The sequence below is a fragment of the Cervus canadensis genome, chromosome 24, assembly GCF_019320065.1.
Source record: "Cervus canadensis isolate Bull #8, Minnesota chromosome 24, ASM1932006v1, whole genome shotgun sequence".
Lineage (NCBI taxonomy): Eukaryota > Metazoa > Chordata > Mammalia > Artiodactyla > Cervidae > Cervus > Cervus canadensis.
The window spans coordinates 47785535-47801159 of record NC_057409.1 but is presented as its reverse complement, the minus strand read 5'-3'; the positions used below and the strand labels follow the sequence as shown (position 1 = coordinate 47801159).

Genomic DNA, 15625 nt, shown 5'->3' with positions numbered 1-15625 from the left:
CATGACCTCCAAATCTAATATATATTCATAATAAAGTTATGAAGACAAAGTATTAAAACAGAGCAATCTCTGCAGGCCAGCAGGAACTCATCAGAACATTCAAACTGAATTTCCACACATATTCAAACTGAATTTTGTGGAAGAGTAACAGGCTTTTCAAAAAATGATTTCACTATTTGACTTTTCCCTTACACAGTGACTTCAGGGACACACCATTAATAGCCCCCACAGATACGTCCACTATAAAATATATATGTATACACATATATATACAATATGTAGCATGTGTGTATATATATGGCCAAGGGGCCAGGCACTAGAAAAGGACAGTACAAACATATGAAAAGTTCAATTTGGGAGGTGGCAGAATTCTGGATAAGGTTCTTTCTCAGCTTTTTATTAACAGTAACAGAAATAATAAAGTAAGCAGTATTTGCACAGCAAATAAAAAAGGAAATATAAAAGTCTCTCAATCTCAGCTTCCTTTACACTCTTCCAACACCACGAAAATAAAAAGCAGGTTTACAGACCTCTTCTTTAGTTAAATGCTGTTCTCGCATTACATCCATGTAAGTCCTAGCATTCATTTTGGGATCAGGGGTCTTCCCTCCTGCAGAAAAGAACAGCAACAGGACAAGAGTACAATAAATAAAAGATAATTAGGTTCAACGGATTTATCTGCCCTGCTCTAATATTACATTATTCCATAATCATTTAATTTATTTTTTGATGAAAAACTTTAATAATTATACATCTTACTTTTTATTGAGTTTGCTGATCAATTTAACCTGTTTGAACACAAACATATCTACAGCAGTTTAAAACAAAGATTTTAATGCATATAAAAACAAAATGACAGCACAGTTTAGTGTCTTCAGAAGTGATGGGTTCCTGGGTTGCTAATCCGGAATACGTACACTTTCGTGCCTTTGTCTCCATCAGCAGTTCTGACTTCAAGCAGCAGAATAGAAGCCTAGAAAATTATCTCTTTACCATTAGTAACACTTTGGAAAGATATTTATATTCAAAACATTACCTGTTGCAAGCTGTTAAAATCCTGACTACAAGTAACTATGACTAGATAAGTTCTTCATACAATGTTCTAAAACAGTTATAGTTTAGAAAATCTGACTTTTTAAAAATATACCTCTAATCTCATTCTGATGTCATGTTACTAAAAAGGGCTTCATGGGCTTTCCATGTTTTGTTGACCCAGAAACATATTTTTATCTTCTTAGAAAGTATAAATAACTGGAAACATATTACTTGAAATATATTACTTCTACCAGTTATTATGATGCATATAGAAAAAAAGTGGTGTACAAAGAGATGTGTTAGTCTCTTGGTTAAAGATTCAGTATTTGCTTTTCAAACTTCGAAATATCTTAAAGAAGCCCAAACAAAATAATACAAGATTCACAGAGGCACACGATGTTTTAGAAATGTGATAATTAGCTATACAAGTAGTATAGCATCATAATTTAGGAAAATATAATAAAATTCTAAGACATTTCCTATGCTGAAGATCATGCCCAATTGATAGTGTCATTCTTTCTGACACTAGCTCTGATAAGACTTCCTTTGGAATACTTTTTCACCATAATCTAGAGAGGATGTGTTGAACTGCACCCTTAAGAATGCAGACAGGACTGGCATATAGCAGTACTGCTGTAGGAAAGAAATTAAGGACAGTTAGTATGGGCCTGTGAATTCTGACATACATGTTTAAATCAATTACAATTATGCAAGTAAAAAAAGAATATCCCTACTAATTCATGCAGGCTGAAAGTCTAATTTATAAACCTGCAGCAGAATCTAATTTTAAGAAACAGGCACCTAATTTTGACTTTGAAACTCACTCACCTGAGGAAAGCATCCATCAGGCTCACTATGCCCCTTGTGCTGACCTGCACACTAAAATCAGCAAAACAGACTCCAACTATTAAAAATATCAAAGTCTTTGTATACATACTTCTGTTTTAACTTTAAGTTTGCTTAGAGCAAAGTAGGTGCATTTATTAAACTATATTTAGAGCAATATGGGGGGAGCTCTAATGTGGAAACAGTTTCTCAAAAGTAACAATCCTAAAAATCTAGATTTGGGATGAAAACTTTCAATAATTTGAAAGTATCTTGAGCAGAAAAACACATTTGTTCAAAGTAAAGAAAGCGTACCCAAAACAAAAGTAAAAGAAAAACCTTTAACCCTTTGCGTTTCTATGGCATTGGCTCATTAGTTTCTTGTCCTTCTACCTGGAAAGAAAACTGGCATTATAAAGATGAAGAATATGGCATCTGTGACTTCAACCAAATCTACACAAATCTATAGTAAGGGGGATTTTAAAAAAGAAAAGCAAATTCATAAGCATGCCAAAAAAAATCAAAGGGCTAAAGACAACTTAACACAAATAAATTTCTGAATACTTATAGAAAAGTGGGAAAGAATTACCATCTGCAAAAGGATCAAGACGCTCAGGGGAAATTATCATGGTCCGCCTGTGCTTTTTGTATTCATCTTCCCGATCTGCAATCTTTGGAGGTCGGTGCTCAGCAAATGGATCATACTGAAAAGAGGTATGTCTCACTTAATATTCACTTATTAAATAACCAAACAGAAAATCACAAACAAAAGTCAGAACATTATAAAACATAAAAATGTTTCATAAATGCCTACTAATATTCTTTATCATTACTCACATTAATGCTACTGTGAGAGTAAGGTATATGAGAAATTTCCATAGTTCAATCCCCTTCATCCAATGATCACCTTTGTAACATAACTATTTCTAATTTTCTCAAATCAACTCTCCTCAAAACATTAATTTGACTCCTAAAATAAATGAGTTTCCCTGGGAGTTGAGACATTCAGTTTTCTTTAACTGAATAAACTCTGGTTTCATTTTTTTTTTAAGTTACCTGTTCTGTTGACTGTGGTATATCGTTAAGCAATGCCACAGGGGCATGATATCCTGGCTTCTTCTGACCAAGCAAACTTGTAGATGATGAGTAGTCATCGTCATCCTGCAATGGAATGTCCCCAAAAAACCAAACAGAAATGTTAGAACTTAGAAACTAGAAAGTACATAGAGATTCAATATGAAATCAAAATACAGTATGATGAAACGGGTTTTCTGTTCAACTCAAAAAACTACTTAAAAAATTAAATTTAGTTTTCTATGCTCTTAAAAAGATTAAATAAAGACTGCTTTCTGTGGAAGTGTATTAAAATAAGTTATACATGGACTAGAAAAATGTGAGCATTTCATTTTTCTCAGTGGGCATGATTAAATTTGTTTTTCAGATTTGGAAACTACAAACAGCTTCTTTAGAATTCTCCAGTTTCCTGGTCTAACTCTTCTTTAAAAAACATGGTTTAACCACAGAAAAAAGTAAAATGTAATTAATTTTAAACGTATTTCCCTCATAGTATTACTATGTTTCGACAGAATAATGTTATATTATTATTTTACTAATGTAAGAAGTGCCACAACAAGCAGATCTCAAGAAGATCTTAACGCGTCATTGATTTTATTTAGAACTGAAAAAACGATTTCCCGCTCAGCTTCTGGAACACAGAGCCATTATTGCCTCTTACCATTAAGGTATGATATGCAAAGAGGCCTGACTGACTTCTACAAATTTTGCTTTGGCACTTTGCTAACTATAAAATAAAATATGGCTTGAATTTCATAAAAACAACAAGTTTCACAATCTATATACACAGGTTACTGAATCACACAAAAATGATAAGCTACTTCACCAAATTTGGATATTTGGGATGGTCTGACAAGATATAAGCTCTGTGGAATATATGAAAACACTTTAAGAGATGTGTTTCAAAATGAGAGGTAGTCATCCTTCAGAGTAACTAAAACAGGCTGAAAAAAGCCCATTAATGTCAGTACCAAGAAACAGTTCATTCATATTAAGATACCAAGGGAGGAAAAAAACCAGTACCAATCAAAAATCAGAGGTCACAAGCCATTTAAAATGAAATCACTTCTTACAGGGCTCCTCCAGATAGAGCTCAGTAGGTTACTTTTACAATGGTTAATGATTTCCAGGTGCTTTGCTGAATAAACTAGTTTTAAAATAAGAGTCAGAACTGAGCACTTCCAGAAGTCTCAGAAGAGAAAGACACCTTCAACAGTTTATCCTCCCAAATAAAAGATTTCTCAATCTCCAAAATGTCTTGCAAAATTAAATCAGATGACTCAAACAGAAGATTCCTTTATATTTCTTGCTCTCCAACAAAAAAATGCTTGGACTCTTTGTATACTATGAAACTTACATCTTCAAGTTCAGTTGCAGCAATTGATGTCACGTATCCAGCAAACCTGCTGTCACTTCCACCGTAAATTTCCTGGTCATAATAACCCGTAGAATCAAGGCCCACTCCTTGAGCTTCATCAAGAGCTGCCTTCTTGCCTTGAATTTCTCGGATCTGTGCTTCAATATCTGTAAGAAAATACATATTTTCTTAATCTCGTTTTCCAAACAGGACTCAACATAATATATTTCTCTATTGGGTATTATCAAAATAACCATAAAAAGTATTGATTTTTAATAAATTTAAAATATCTCCACCTCAACAGAAGGTACTTATGCACACAAAAGAAATCCTATTTCATCAACTACAAGTTACTCTTACCTTAAAAACAGCTTGCCAAAGTTTATTAAACTACCGTGATATTCTAACCTTTCCCAACTGAAAAAAATCCTGGTGATGTTGATTAGGGAGCTAGAACAACACTTAAGATCATATAAACACTACCAGAGGTAAAAACAGTACTGTAGAGAGTGGGTCTCAAACCCAAATGTACAACAAATAGTCTATGGGTTCTGATTTTGTTAGAATGCAGAAGGCCTAGATCAGACCCAAGTTTCTGCATTCCTAACAAGTTCAGAGGTAAAAACCTAAACATCTTCAAGAGTAAAACAACAAAGGATAAAATCTAAATTCTTAAGCATGTAATACAGAGCCCTACATTTTGGCTGCAACTACCATCATATCAGATTTATAATTTAGAGTCCGAGCTTTAGAATAAAAATGTATGCCTTAAAGGCTCTTTACCTACTAATTAATACACTGATCTATGTATCTCAGTTTCCTACAACAGAGAGTTTCATTTTAAGGATTAAATGACATAATGAGCATGAAACACTTAAGCATTCAATGAGTCCCCCAAGCACTGTGTCTATAGGTCTGACATTCAGAAGATGCACATATGGTGAATGAAGTCAACTCTTCTTAACTGCTTTGCTAATTTTTAACTCTTCATCATCTTATAATCTAACTTCATATCTCAACCAATTATCTAAATCATGATGTCCCAATCATTCTAATAACATCCTTCACATCCTAGTAACACATTCTCTTGTTTCCTGATCCTATCAAGAACCACATATTGCATATAGTCATGTCTCTTCAGTCTCCTTTAAATACAGACTAGTCTTCCAACCTTTTTTTGAAAGTCTTTCCTGACACCAGATAACTTTAAATTACAAACTAATGTTTCATTTTAATAATCTGAATAATATATAGGTGTGTAAAGAAAAAAAAGCATTTCCACGGCCAGCAATCTGTGACCTCACAAATAGGCATTTCTTGCTAGCTCATTACCTTCAACTGATCTAGTCCTTTGATACTAGGCACTACTGAAACACTCGTTTATTAGTTTGCAAGCACCAAAAGGAAAAAATTCACGTGGTACAAATAAATGCCTGACCCCCACCCCCAGCTAAGGGAGAAAACCCTAAGTCTTCAAGATGTGTGTGGTTTAAAGTAGAAAATGTAGGGATTTCTCTGGTGGTCTGGTGGCTAAGTTTCTGTGCTCCCAATGCAGGGGGCCCAGGTTCGCTCCCTGGCCAGGGAACTAGATCCCACATACTGCAACTAAGACCCAGCGCAGCCAAATAATTATTAAAAAAAAATAATAATAAAAAATAAAGTAGAAAATGTAATAACATTATCTAGTCCAAGGCACAGCATGCGGGAGCAAGTCTCAGAAACTCAAAATAATGCAACAGAGTTAATACTGAAATTAGCAGCCCCAGTTTGTAAATGAATCTCTTACAGTGTATCAGAGCACTACCATCCCCACTCATTTTTCCTGCATTTCTCTCCTCAAAACTGTTACAGTAGCCCAGGCAGCCAAGGGCCTCCATCACAATTAACCACAAACAGAAATATCATCATCTGAGTTGACTGCTTCATTTTACTATTCTCTCTACCGTTGTTTATATATTTATATATATGTTTAAGCTTTAACCCATATCAGCTCCCCCCCACCCCACCCCCAAGAACACTTTTTCTCCTGGTATAATACAAAGAAATCTCTCAGGGATTAGTAAGATTGGCTCAAGGGTGAGTGGAGATCTAGTCTCATTTTTTCCTTTTTGAACATTCCAGTTTCAGAAATGTTTATGGTCTAAAGAAAACACAACCACCACTAGGTGCATGTTATCATTTTTGAAAGTAAATAGTTTTTTTTAAAAAAAATAACCACAAATGCTACTGTCATCAGGACTCAGGCAATAAACACAAATGGGTTAATCGCGCCAGCCAAATATTCTGCAATCTCCTCTCCACAGCATCAGTGTAGTCTACTAACTACTTACATCGAAATCACCTGATGAATCTGTTACAAGAACTGACTCCTAGGCCTCAAATATACTAAATCAGAACCTCCAGGGTATGAACCCAGGCTTCCACATTATCAGGAAACTCATACCTAGCCCAACACCTCTCCATTTGCAGCCCCATCCCAGTCTCACCAAAATCACCAATTTTATATTTTCCTCTAGGTGATATACAAGTAAAAAACCAGAAAGGGGCACTGTTTCATAGAAACTGCATCACACTATCCTATCATTGTGCAGCGTGCTCAGTCCCCAACTTACATCACAGACAGCTTTATTTCCCCTCTACAGAACTTCTCCGTTGTAAGGTTTCACCAACTATGATCCCTTTATTTGGATAATATATTTATTCAGAAACTGTCATCTACTGAACTTTACCTACTAATTTTATGTCTTTACTGTTTAGCAACAGTTTTCTTATTGTGGAACAATTATAGCAAAATATTAAGAATTGGTAAGGCTGGGCAATGGGTTACACTGTGTTCAGTACATTTTTTCCCTACACTTTCCTATATTACATTTCATAAAAGAAACGTGATCTGTAGAAGTCTCTGAAAGTAATTTTTCAAAGTTCTCTCTCCAGCAAAGGTTTATAAAATTCCACAGCTTTCAAATTTTACATTCTACATCTCTGGGAAAGACAAGAGTTGTCTTTAACTCTTTATTTTCAGTTACCTAACACTACATTACAGCCACCGGGGTACACAAGTATTCCTGTACTTTCTTAAATATGAACTGACTAAAAATAAGCAAATAGATAATTTCAGACAGCAAATGATTAACATGTTAAGACTTGTTAGCAAATATGAAGAAAACCAAGGTGGAACATACCCAAAAGAATAAACCAGAGGTCTAAAATATTAAAAAAAGGATGTGAGGAGGCAAAGAAGGAAATGTTTATGCTAATCTAGCTCTAGTTCAATTATGACCAACATGAACAAATCCTCTATTACCATCTAATCCCTTTCCAATCTAGAATCTCTATAATTTAAGACATTCAGATGTGAAAATAAAGAAAAATGGATACCGTATGCTAGAGTTGAACAAGATTGGGACCGCCTAATGGTCACAAATGTGCCTGCCAAGAGCTAGCACTCTTAATCCACCAAAACGTGTAAGTATGCCAGTCTTCACGTTGTGTGTATCAATAGTGTATGCCTTTTTATTACCAAGCTGTATTCCACAGTACCAGAGTGTTTATCCATTCTCCATTTGAGTGGCATTCAAGTTGTTTGCAGCTTGCAGAGATACAAACAAATGCTGTAAACATTAGTGTACAGGTTTTTGTGTGAACACAGATTTTAATACCCCCAGAGTAAATACCTGTGAGTAGGACTGCTGGGTCTTACAACAAATACATGTTTCATTTTATCAGAAACTTTTGGAGCCCTTTTTGTGGGTTTACTTGAGCAAGTTTAAGAACAGAGGAGAAATGAATTATTCTGTATAACAGAAGAATTTTGACCAATACAATACAGGAGAGAAATTAAGGGAACAAGTAAAATGAAGAAAAGCTGGAATACGCAAAATTGTAAAATCCCAGTTTTATGGCATTAAAGGGTAACAGGAGATATAAACATCTAATATGGATTTCTAAATTATCTGCGTAAGCGCCTCACTTCTGTTCTCTACCTAACCCTACCCCCATCTTCAGTAAAATCTATCAAGGGGGAAGGAGGCTTCTATGATGGCACTCCTGGTTATTAATGCTGAAACTTTAAAACAGATAAAAGCAGAATCAACTACACTCCAATAAAAATTTTTAAGAAACGAAAAAAGAAGCAGGAATTCCCTATCTTGATGGTAGATTTAGAATCCTAAAATTAAAATGATGTATGGTTCTTCAAATCCCCAGAGCTAGCATATTCTGGAAGTGGTTAAAAAACAAACAAAGACCTAGGGGAAAAAAATCAAAGTATTAGTTAGGTATTAGACTTGTATTTACCAAAGAGCCTGCAAGAGCCTCACTAAAGGATGATTCGAGAGGATAACCTGTCAAGAACAGAGTTTTTCTTAAGTTAGTATTTCCATTTTAAGGTATGTCTATCAGTAGGAGTTAAAAAAAAAAAATTCCAGTAGCAATAAAGATTAGAAAATTTTGCGAGTATATTCATTGCCATTATGGCGCTAGTGGTAAAGAATTCACCTGCCAATGGAGGAGACACAAGGGTTCGATCAGGGTTTGATTCCTGGGTCAGGAAGATCCCCTGGACAAGGGCATGGCAACCCACTCCAGTATTCTTGCCTGCAGAATCCCATGTATAGAGGAGCCTAGAGGGCTCCACTCTGCAGGGTCAAAAAGAGTCTAACCAGACTACAGTGACTTAGCAAAGTTAAGAGTGGGAGGGACACGTGAATTTCCAAGTCCTTTGTTAGACTTCCTTGCCTTGGCTAGTCTAACCAAAACCCGGAGTATTATTTCAGAACTGTACTTTTCCCAAAAGCCATTAATTTTCTTGAGCTTCCCTTGCTTTGTGGGCCACCTGACACCCTGACTGTCACAGCAGTGGTGGGAGTGTCTAACAGGTAGTTGTGTTTTTATTGCCATTTTCTCCTTTCCCTCCAGACTCTGGGAAACCCTACAGGACAAAGGCACTGCAACCAATTAACTGCAAGAAAAAATAAAAAGACATGAAAGAGGAATGTACAGATTTAAAATTTAAGTTTATTTAAGTTTAAAAGTTTATTTGGAACTTAATTCAAATGAATTGTAAAAAAAAATGTTTATAAGGCAATCTGCAAAATCAAACACTGATGGATATTTTGTTAATCTTAGGTTCAGTAACAGATTTTTTTTTTTTTGGCTGTGCCATGCAGCATGCAGGATCTCTGTTCCTCAACCAAGGATTGAACCTAGGCCATCACGGTGGAATTGCTGAATTCTAACCACTAGACCACCAGGGAACTCCCAATAATGTTCCCCCCCACCTCTTAATAATGGTATTTTTTAAAGTCCTTATATTTTAGAGATACACACTGAAAAACGTATGGATGTATGTAAAATAGATAGCCAATGGGGATTTGCTACATGACTCAGGAAATTCAGGGCTTGGTAACAGCTTGGGGGGGGGGGGCGAGGGAGGGAGGTGAGAAGGATGTTCATGTGGGAGGGGACTTGGGTAAACCTCTGGCTGACTCTTTTGTTGATGTTTGGTAGAAACCAATGCAATACTGTAAAGCAATTATCCTTCAATTAAAAATAAATAAAATTTAAAAAGAAATTAGGACTTACATAGTTTATATTTGCCATGATAAGACTGAGAAAAAGGTCTAATAAACAGAAAATAAATTTATCCGTTTATCTAAAAAAATATATAGATAAAATTATGTATCTGGGATTTGCTTTGAAATAACAGGAAAGGTGAAAAAGACTAGTGAAGAGATTAAGCAAAGGTGGCTCTGCCTTTACAACTGTTCAAGCCACATGATTACATGATAAGCACAATATGGGGGTTTATTTCACTATATTTTTGTATGTTTTCAGTTTTCAATAAAAAGTTAAAATGTTTTAAAAGCAATTTAAAGTTTCTCCTTTTTTTCTCATTCTTGGTTCTCATTTCTTCTAACCCTTTGAAAACACAGCCTCTGGCCCCATGCAACAGAAAATAAAAGCTCTCTCTTCTCTGAAATGGAATCCTCTGGTATACAGAAACAGAATTTTTTTAAGTTCTCTGATACACTATCTTAACCCTTAAAAGTTTCAATTCTTGTCATTTTTTTTCTTTTCCAGTTTTACTGATCTTGCAAGTGATGGTAATGTGAAATCTTCTAAATGTTAAGATATATATATTTTAAAAACTAACTATGCTCCAGTGATCTACAGAAATGTCATCATTCAACTGAAACTCTTCTCTTTTTGGAGGGAAACTGATCCTAGGATGATTTTCAACTATCAGAAAACAAATCCTTCCCTAGGAGACAAGAGGTTGATTATATTAACAGTGTGAATTCATGAATAAACTTATGAAGTGGCCCATTTGAAATCTCAAGTCATTCAATAAAGCAGATTTCCATTTTTTATTTACTTAAAAATTGTTGTATTACTAATCCAAAAATCGTGATAATTTAAAACTTAAAATTATAGACATTTTCCTGACATAAATTCATCAAACGTTTCATCTGGGAATTGAGTTTGACATCAAAAAATAAAATACTGCTGGAACTTGTACCTTCTAAAAGATGGAAAACATCTAACCTACTGTTTGTATTTTAAACTAAGCCCTAAATATCAAACTCTGAAATAAACCATCACTGGTCACATCTGATACAACTGTTTACCTGCTCCCCACCAATTCTGTCCTACTGGTTTCCCCTTCTGTGCCTTTCCTTTTTTCTATGCCTCAGACAATGCTAAGTCTAGCGTATAGCACTTCCTCCTCCTTGACACATCTTTACTCCTCATTTTTAGTCTGCACTATTTGCGACGTTCTGTAACTGATCCCTCTGCACTACACAGACACAGCCTTTGGTCCTGCTGCAAGGCTTGTGGGATCTTAGCTCCCTGGCCAGGTATCGAACCCGTGGCCCTTGTAGTGGAAGCTCGGAGTCCTAACCACTGTACTGTCAGGGAATTCTCCCAAACACAGCCTTTGTACGTTAATCATTTACTGACACTTTTCAGTCTGATCCATAAGTAACACCTAATCACCACCAATCAGAAGCAAGTGGTAAACAAGGATTTCTCAAATACGAGACTTCTAAAAAACATGCAGAAAAGTAGAAAGTATATTCTGTATACCAACTCTCAGTCTTTTCCTTAAACAAAACCCTAGTAGGACAACTAACTATAGTGGTAAACTATTTTACTGAACACTACAAATAACAGTTCCTAAAAGATTAATTCCTAACTAATATATCAATTAAATTCTTGCATAATTCTACAGGAAGAAAAATTTTGAAATCTTTAAAAAACTTTTTTCTTTTATTTTGACTAACAACATTCATACTGCATGTCTACAAAACTGAAATAATAACTATTCTGGACACAGGAAAGTAAAAATCTCAGAAGATGCAGAGAAATAAAATGATTATTCCAAGCCATTCTGCAAGCAAAGAATTAGGGAGAAAACTTTTTCAGCCTTGTGATGCCCCTGAAAATCCATTCAAGGGATAGTGGCCCAACAAGCCAATACATGCAATTTTTGGATAATCCATCTTTTTTTCTTTCCAAACAGAACAGCGTGGTTCCCTCATGGGCCAAAATCTGCAGTATCTGAAGAACTGCTGGCTGGCAAGATTACGCACACTAACAACTTTATACACTTGACACAACATGCAAAAAGGGATTACATATGATTTGAATAAATCCAGTTCTTTTTATATTTCAATACTGGAAAGCTTATAAGTCACAGTGACCCAGGATTAAAAAAAATAATTGGGTTGGTTAAAGAGGATGTTAAGGGTTGATCCTAACAAATATTTGAAAGAAATATGACAACAAGAGAAAAAAAAATTGGTTTGGGTCAATGAAGGGAAATAATAGCCAATGGAAAAAAACTATATTGGAAGGTACAACCACAACTTACTTCAGCTTGAATACTAAAGTATCATTTATCTCACAAGACTCAATTACAAAGTACCGATGCAGCCATATTTTAACAATAAATTACCAGTTACAACAAAGAAATGTCTACCAGAAGCATTATTTAGGATGAAAAGATTGTAATTTTTATATAAAAAAGCAACATGATGGACAACTCTAAGACAAAAATTAAACAAGTATTACATACTTCTAAAAGCTGGTCCAGGGAGTTCCCGGGTGGTCCAGTGGTTATAACTTGTGTTTCACTGCCATGGCCTGAGTTCAGTTCCTAGTGAGGGCATTACGATGCCGCAAGACACGCAGCACAGCCCAAAAAACCCAAGACTGCTCCAGTGAGATTCAAATTCAAGACTTCCTCTCAACTGCTTCAGCATCCTAAAAGGTTGCCCTTACTCCCTCTAGATCATCCTTTACCGCAACCAATGACTTTCGTAAGTCACAGAAGTAACGTTAGCTCGGAGAATGAAGAGGGGTGCTTTATCCTGTAGATACTGCAAAGTCAAAGTCAAGCCTAGCCAAATATCCTAATTTGATGTTAACTTAACATTTTTCTCAGGAGGTTCCCAAAATATAAGCTAGGAAGTTCCCCAAATTTAAGTCCTTTCCACTTATCTTAGCCAAACAGAAGTATTCAAACCTACCGAACTGTTCAAAGGTCGGTGTTTAAGTGCCCCCTTTCTGTGATAGTTTTAATACTTTCAGTATAATCTCTCAATAAGTGTTGATTAAAATATTCAGCATTCATACATCATGAACTGTGGATACTAAAGGACAGTTTCTGTACATAACTGCAAAGTGGAAGAGAAAACCTTAACACTGTAAAATATTATAAGTAATAAAGATTAGGAGTGCTGTAATAGCAGCACACGCAAGTCAAACACACAAACAAAAACCCAAGAAAGTAATTCTGATCCAGTTTATCAGAGATGGCTTAACAAGTAAAAACAGAGATGGACTTTGAAGGACTAGTATTCTCCAGGAAAATGTCATGAGGAAGGAACAAGGAACTATGTAACATTCATCACACTTAAGACTCCAGTAAGTGATTGGACAATGTCTTGTATACAGATAGTGTTCACACCTGAAACTGAATGCTCCAATACTTTAGGTCTCAGCTAATTCATGAGTATAATCCCATATAAAACCAATTCCGGTAAATGAATTGTAATCTTCTACAGACCAAAACTTTCAACTGTGCTTCTAAAACACAGGAAAACTAATCATAACTTTGATTTTCCTATCCAAGTTATCCTATCATAAAGATACTGATAAACAAAGTAATCAAGGCCACAAAATGCCCCAAATGAAAAATCTACAAGAATAATCTCCAAGATAAACAAGAATAGCCAACATCTTTATGTTTTCTAATTATTTTACAAAAGTAGTAGTCTAAGGACAGAAGTGCCCAAAAAACACTTTGGGATTAAAACAGTGTTTCAATCCCAAATACCTAACAAGAACAGTAAAAGTATAAAAGTCACTGCCACTTCATTAGTCTGTTTCATAAGTTGCAGAAAACTGGTTTTTTTCCTGCATTCCCAAGGGTGACACAATCATTAACGGCCCCAACCAACGTTTTTCAGAAGCATCTACTTTTTTCCTCCTTGAACTCTTTTCCTGCCACAGACAACTAGCCAAACACATCTTCACGAGTCACTGCTTAGGTACAAGACGTCGTCTCAAGTTCCAATGTCCTCCCCTACTTTAAAACCGATTGATCCTTTTAGACCAGGGATACGTCACCTCCTCTATGAAATAGCCCTAGGCATAAATTAATGACTCCGTTAACCAGGTTCCCAAAATACACTGTAGCTTATATTTGTTTAAGCATTCAATTGCCTCATAAAGAATGAAGATAGATACCTGTTTCCCCACTAGACTATAAAACTTGATGACCTTAGTCTTTATTACCTCCCACAGACTAACACCAAGCCACGAACCCAGAAACGACGTGTGAAATAAAAGTAAAAAACGTCTGAAATAAAAGTAACTCTTCGAAGCAGTGTTTGATGAAAATTTCAGATTTCAAGTCAAAAATCAAGGAATGCAGTTCCAACTTCCCATACCTCGTCTTTTCTCAAAAGCGCCCCTACTTCCTGTCATTTCTGAACACTCCCTGAAGGGGGACTACAGCCTATTTCAACATTTTCCTAATTTTGCACACTCTGTATTTCACAAAACGGCCAACTTATTCAAAAGCTTTGGCTATTATTAATGTGCCTTTCTCTGTTCCACCGAAAATCAGTCTCAAAAGAAAAAAGGCCCCTATTACACTAAAAGTAATCAAGGATGGAGAAAACTACCAGATTGTATTTCCAAATCATTTCGAACAACAACCAAAAAAAAAACCAAGGTGTATCTTAGACGCCTGAAGACATACAAATTAACCAAGCTTAAAGAGTAACGAGCCTCAGTTTGACTAAACTCGACTGAGTGCTGCCCGGAAAGCGGCTGCCGTATTTCAGGGCTTTTCTGACCCTCCCCTGCAGACTATGCCAACGACAGTTCCGAGAGGTGAGAGAGACTTTGTTCCCACGCCTTTGTCCCCGCTCCCTTACCCAGGAATTATCCTTAGAGGGCTGTTTAAACGAGGCCCCCAGTCAGAGAAGAAAAGCAATGCTGAAGTAGCAGCACCCAAACGCGGAACAAAGCGCCTGTCGGGGGTGTACGAGTAGGACGCCATTACGCGGGGCAGTGGCCTGCGGCTCTGGCGCCGAGCAGACAACCCGGGGCCCAAAACGCGAGTTCGGACCCCCAGAAAAGAAACCACAGGAAGAGGCAGAAACCTAGGAAAGCAAAGTCGTAGCAGGTTGGCAGTGGAGAATCTACGTAACAACGGGAAAACCGCTTACCTTCGTGAGTCTTGGCGATCTTCGCCATTTTGTCCACTCGAACACACAGACGGAACTGGCGCTCCCAAGAACTTCCGCTCGTCACCGCTGCCACGGAGAAAAATAGCTGGGGGCCGCTCTCCGCGCAAGCGCCAAGCGGGAGCGCGCGCGGCCGGTGACACGTGACAGAGCAGCCACCTAGGTAGAACAGAGAGGTGCATTGTGGGCGGAGGGAGGAGTCAGGGTTGCTCCCGCAGACGGTTTCCGTGGTAAACCCGAAAAGGACTACGTGAGCCTTAGCGCCCTATAGCGAGTAACTCTGCCGTGGAGGAAAGTGGATTCCACCAGGGCAGTTAAAAACAGTCGCTGAGAGAAACACTGAGGTTTCAGGACTGGAAGAAGCCTCAGACCTTCAGTCCCCTTTCTCCAAATCCACCAGACGGCGTTTTGAGGCCAAAAACTTTCCTCAGCACGTCTCAGCTGTTGTAGTGCTTAGTTATGTTAACAGTTACAAGTCTCATCCCTCACTCTGTAATTCAAGGTCGCTTTCTTTTTAACTACTTACCATTTGATTAAGAGTTTTGTCTACAATATACATTCCCAATCGCTA

The 15625-nt window shown here is 36.7% G+C and overlaps 1 protein-coding gene across 6 annotated transcripts in view; it reads right to left on the bottom strand.

The window, feature by feature from the left end:
• The window catches only part of SF3B1 (splicing factor 3b subunit 1), a 36435-nt gene extending 21227 nt beyond the window's left edge, over positions 1-15208 (bottom strand). For 2 of the 6 annotated variants that reach the window (XR_006265243.1, XM_043446043.1), the window contains exons 1-5: positions 15037-15188; positions 4292-4458; positions 2917-3021; positions 2450-2564; positions 531-610 (exon numbers count right to left, since the gene is read on the bottom strand). Coding sequence is in view for 4 of the 6 variants with exons in the window: in XM_043446043.1 (XP_043301978.1) it covers positions 531-610; positions 2450-2564; positions 2917-3021; positions 4292-4458; positions 15037-15064 (495 nt within the window). In the remaining 2 variants the exon portion in view is untranslated. Of the gene's footprint in view, positions 1-530; positions 611-817; positions 2397-2449; positions 2565-2916; positions 3022-4291; positions 4459-15036 lie in introns of those variants that run through there. The other 4 variants (XR_006265244.1, XM_043446046.1, XM_043446045.1 and 1 more) reach the window with 4 other exon arrangements.
• Positions 15209-15625: the final 417 nt, after the last annotated feature.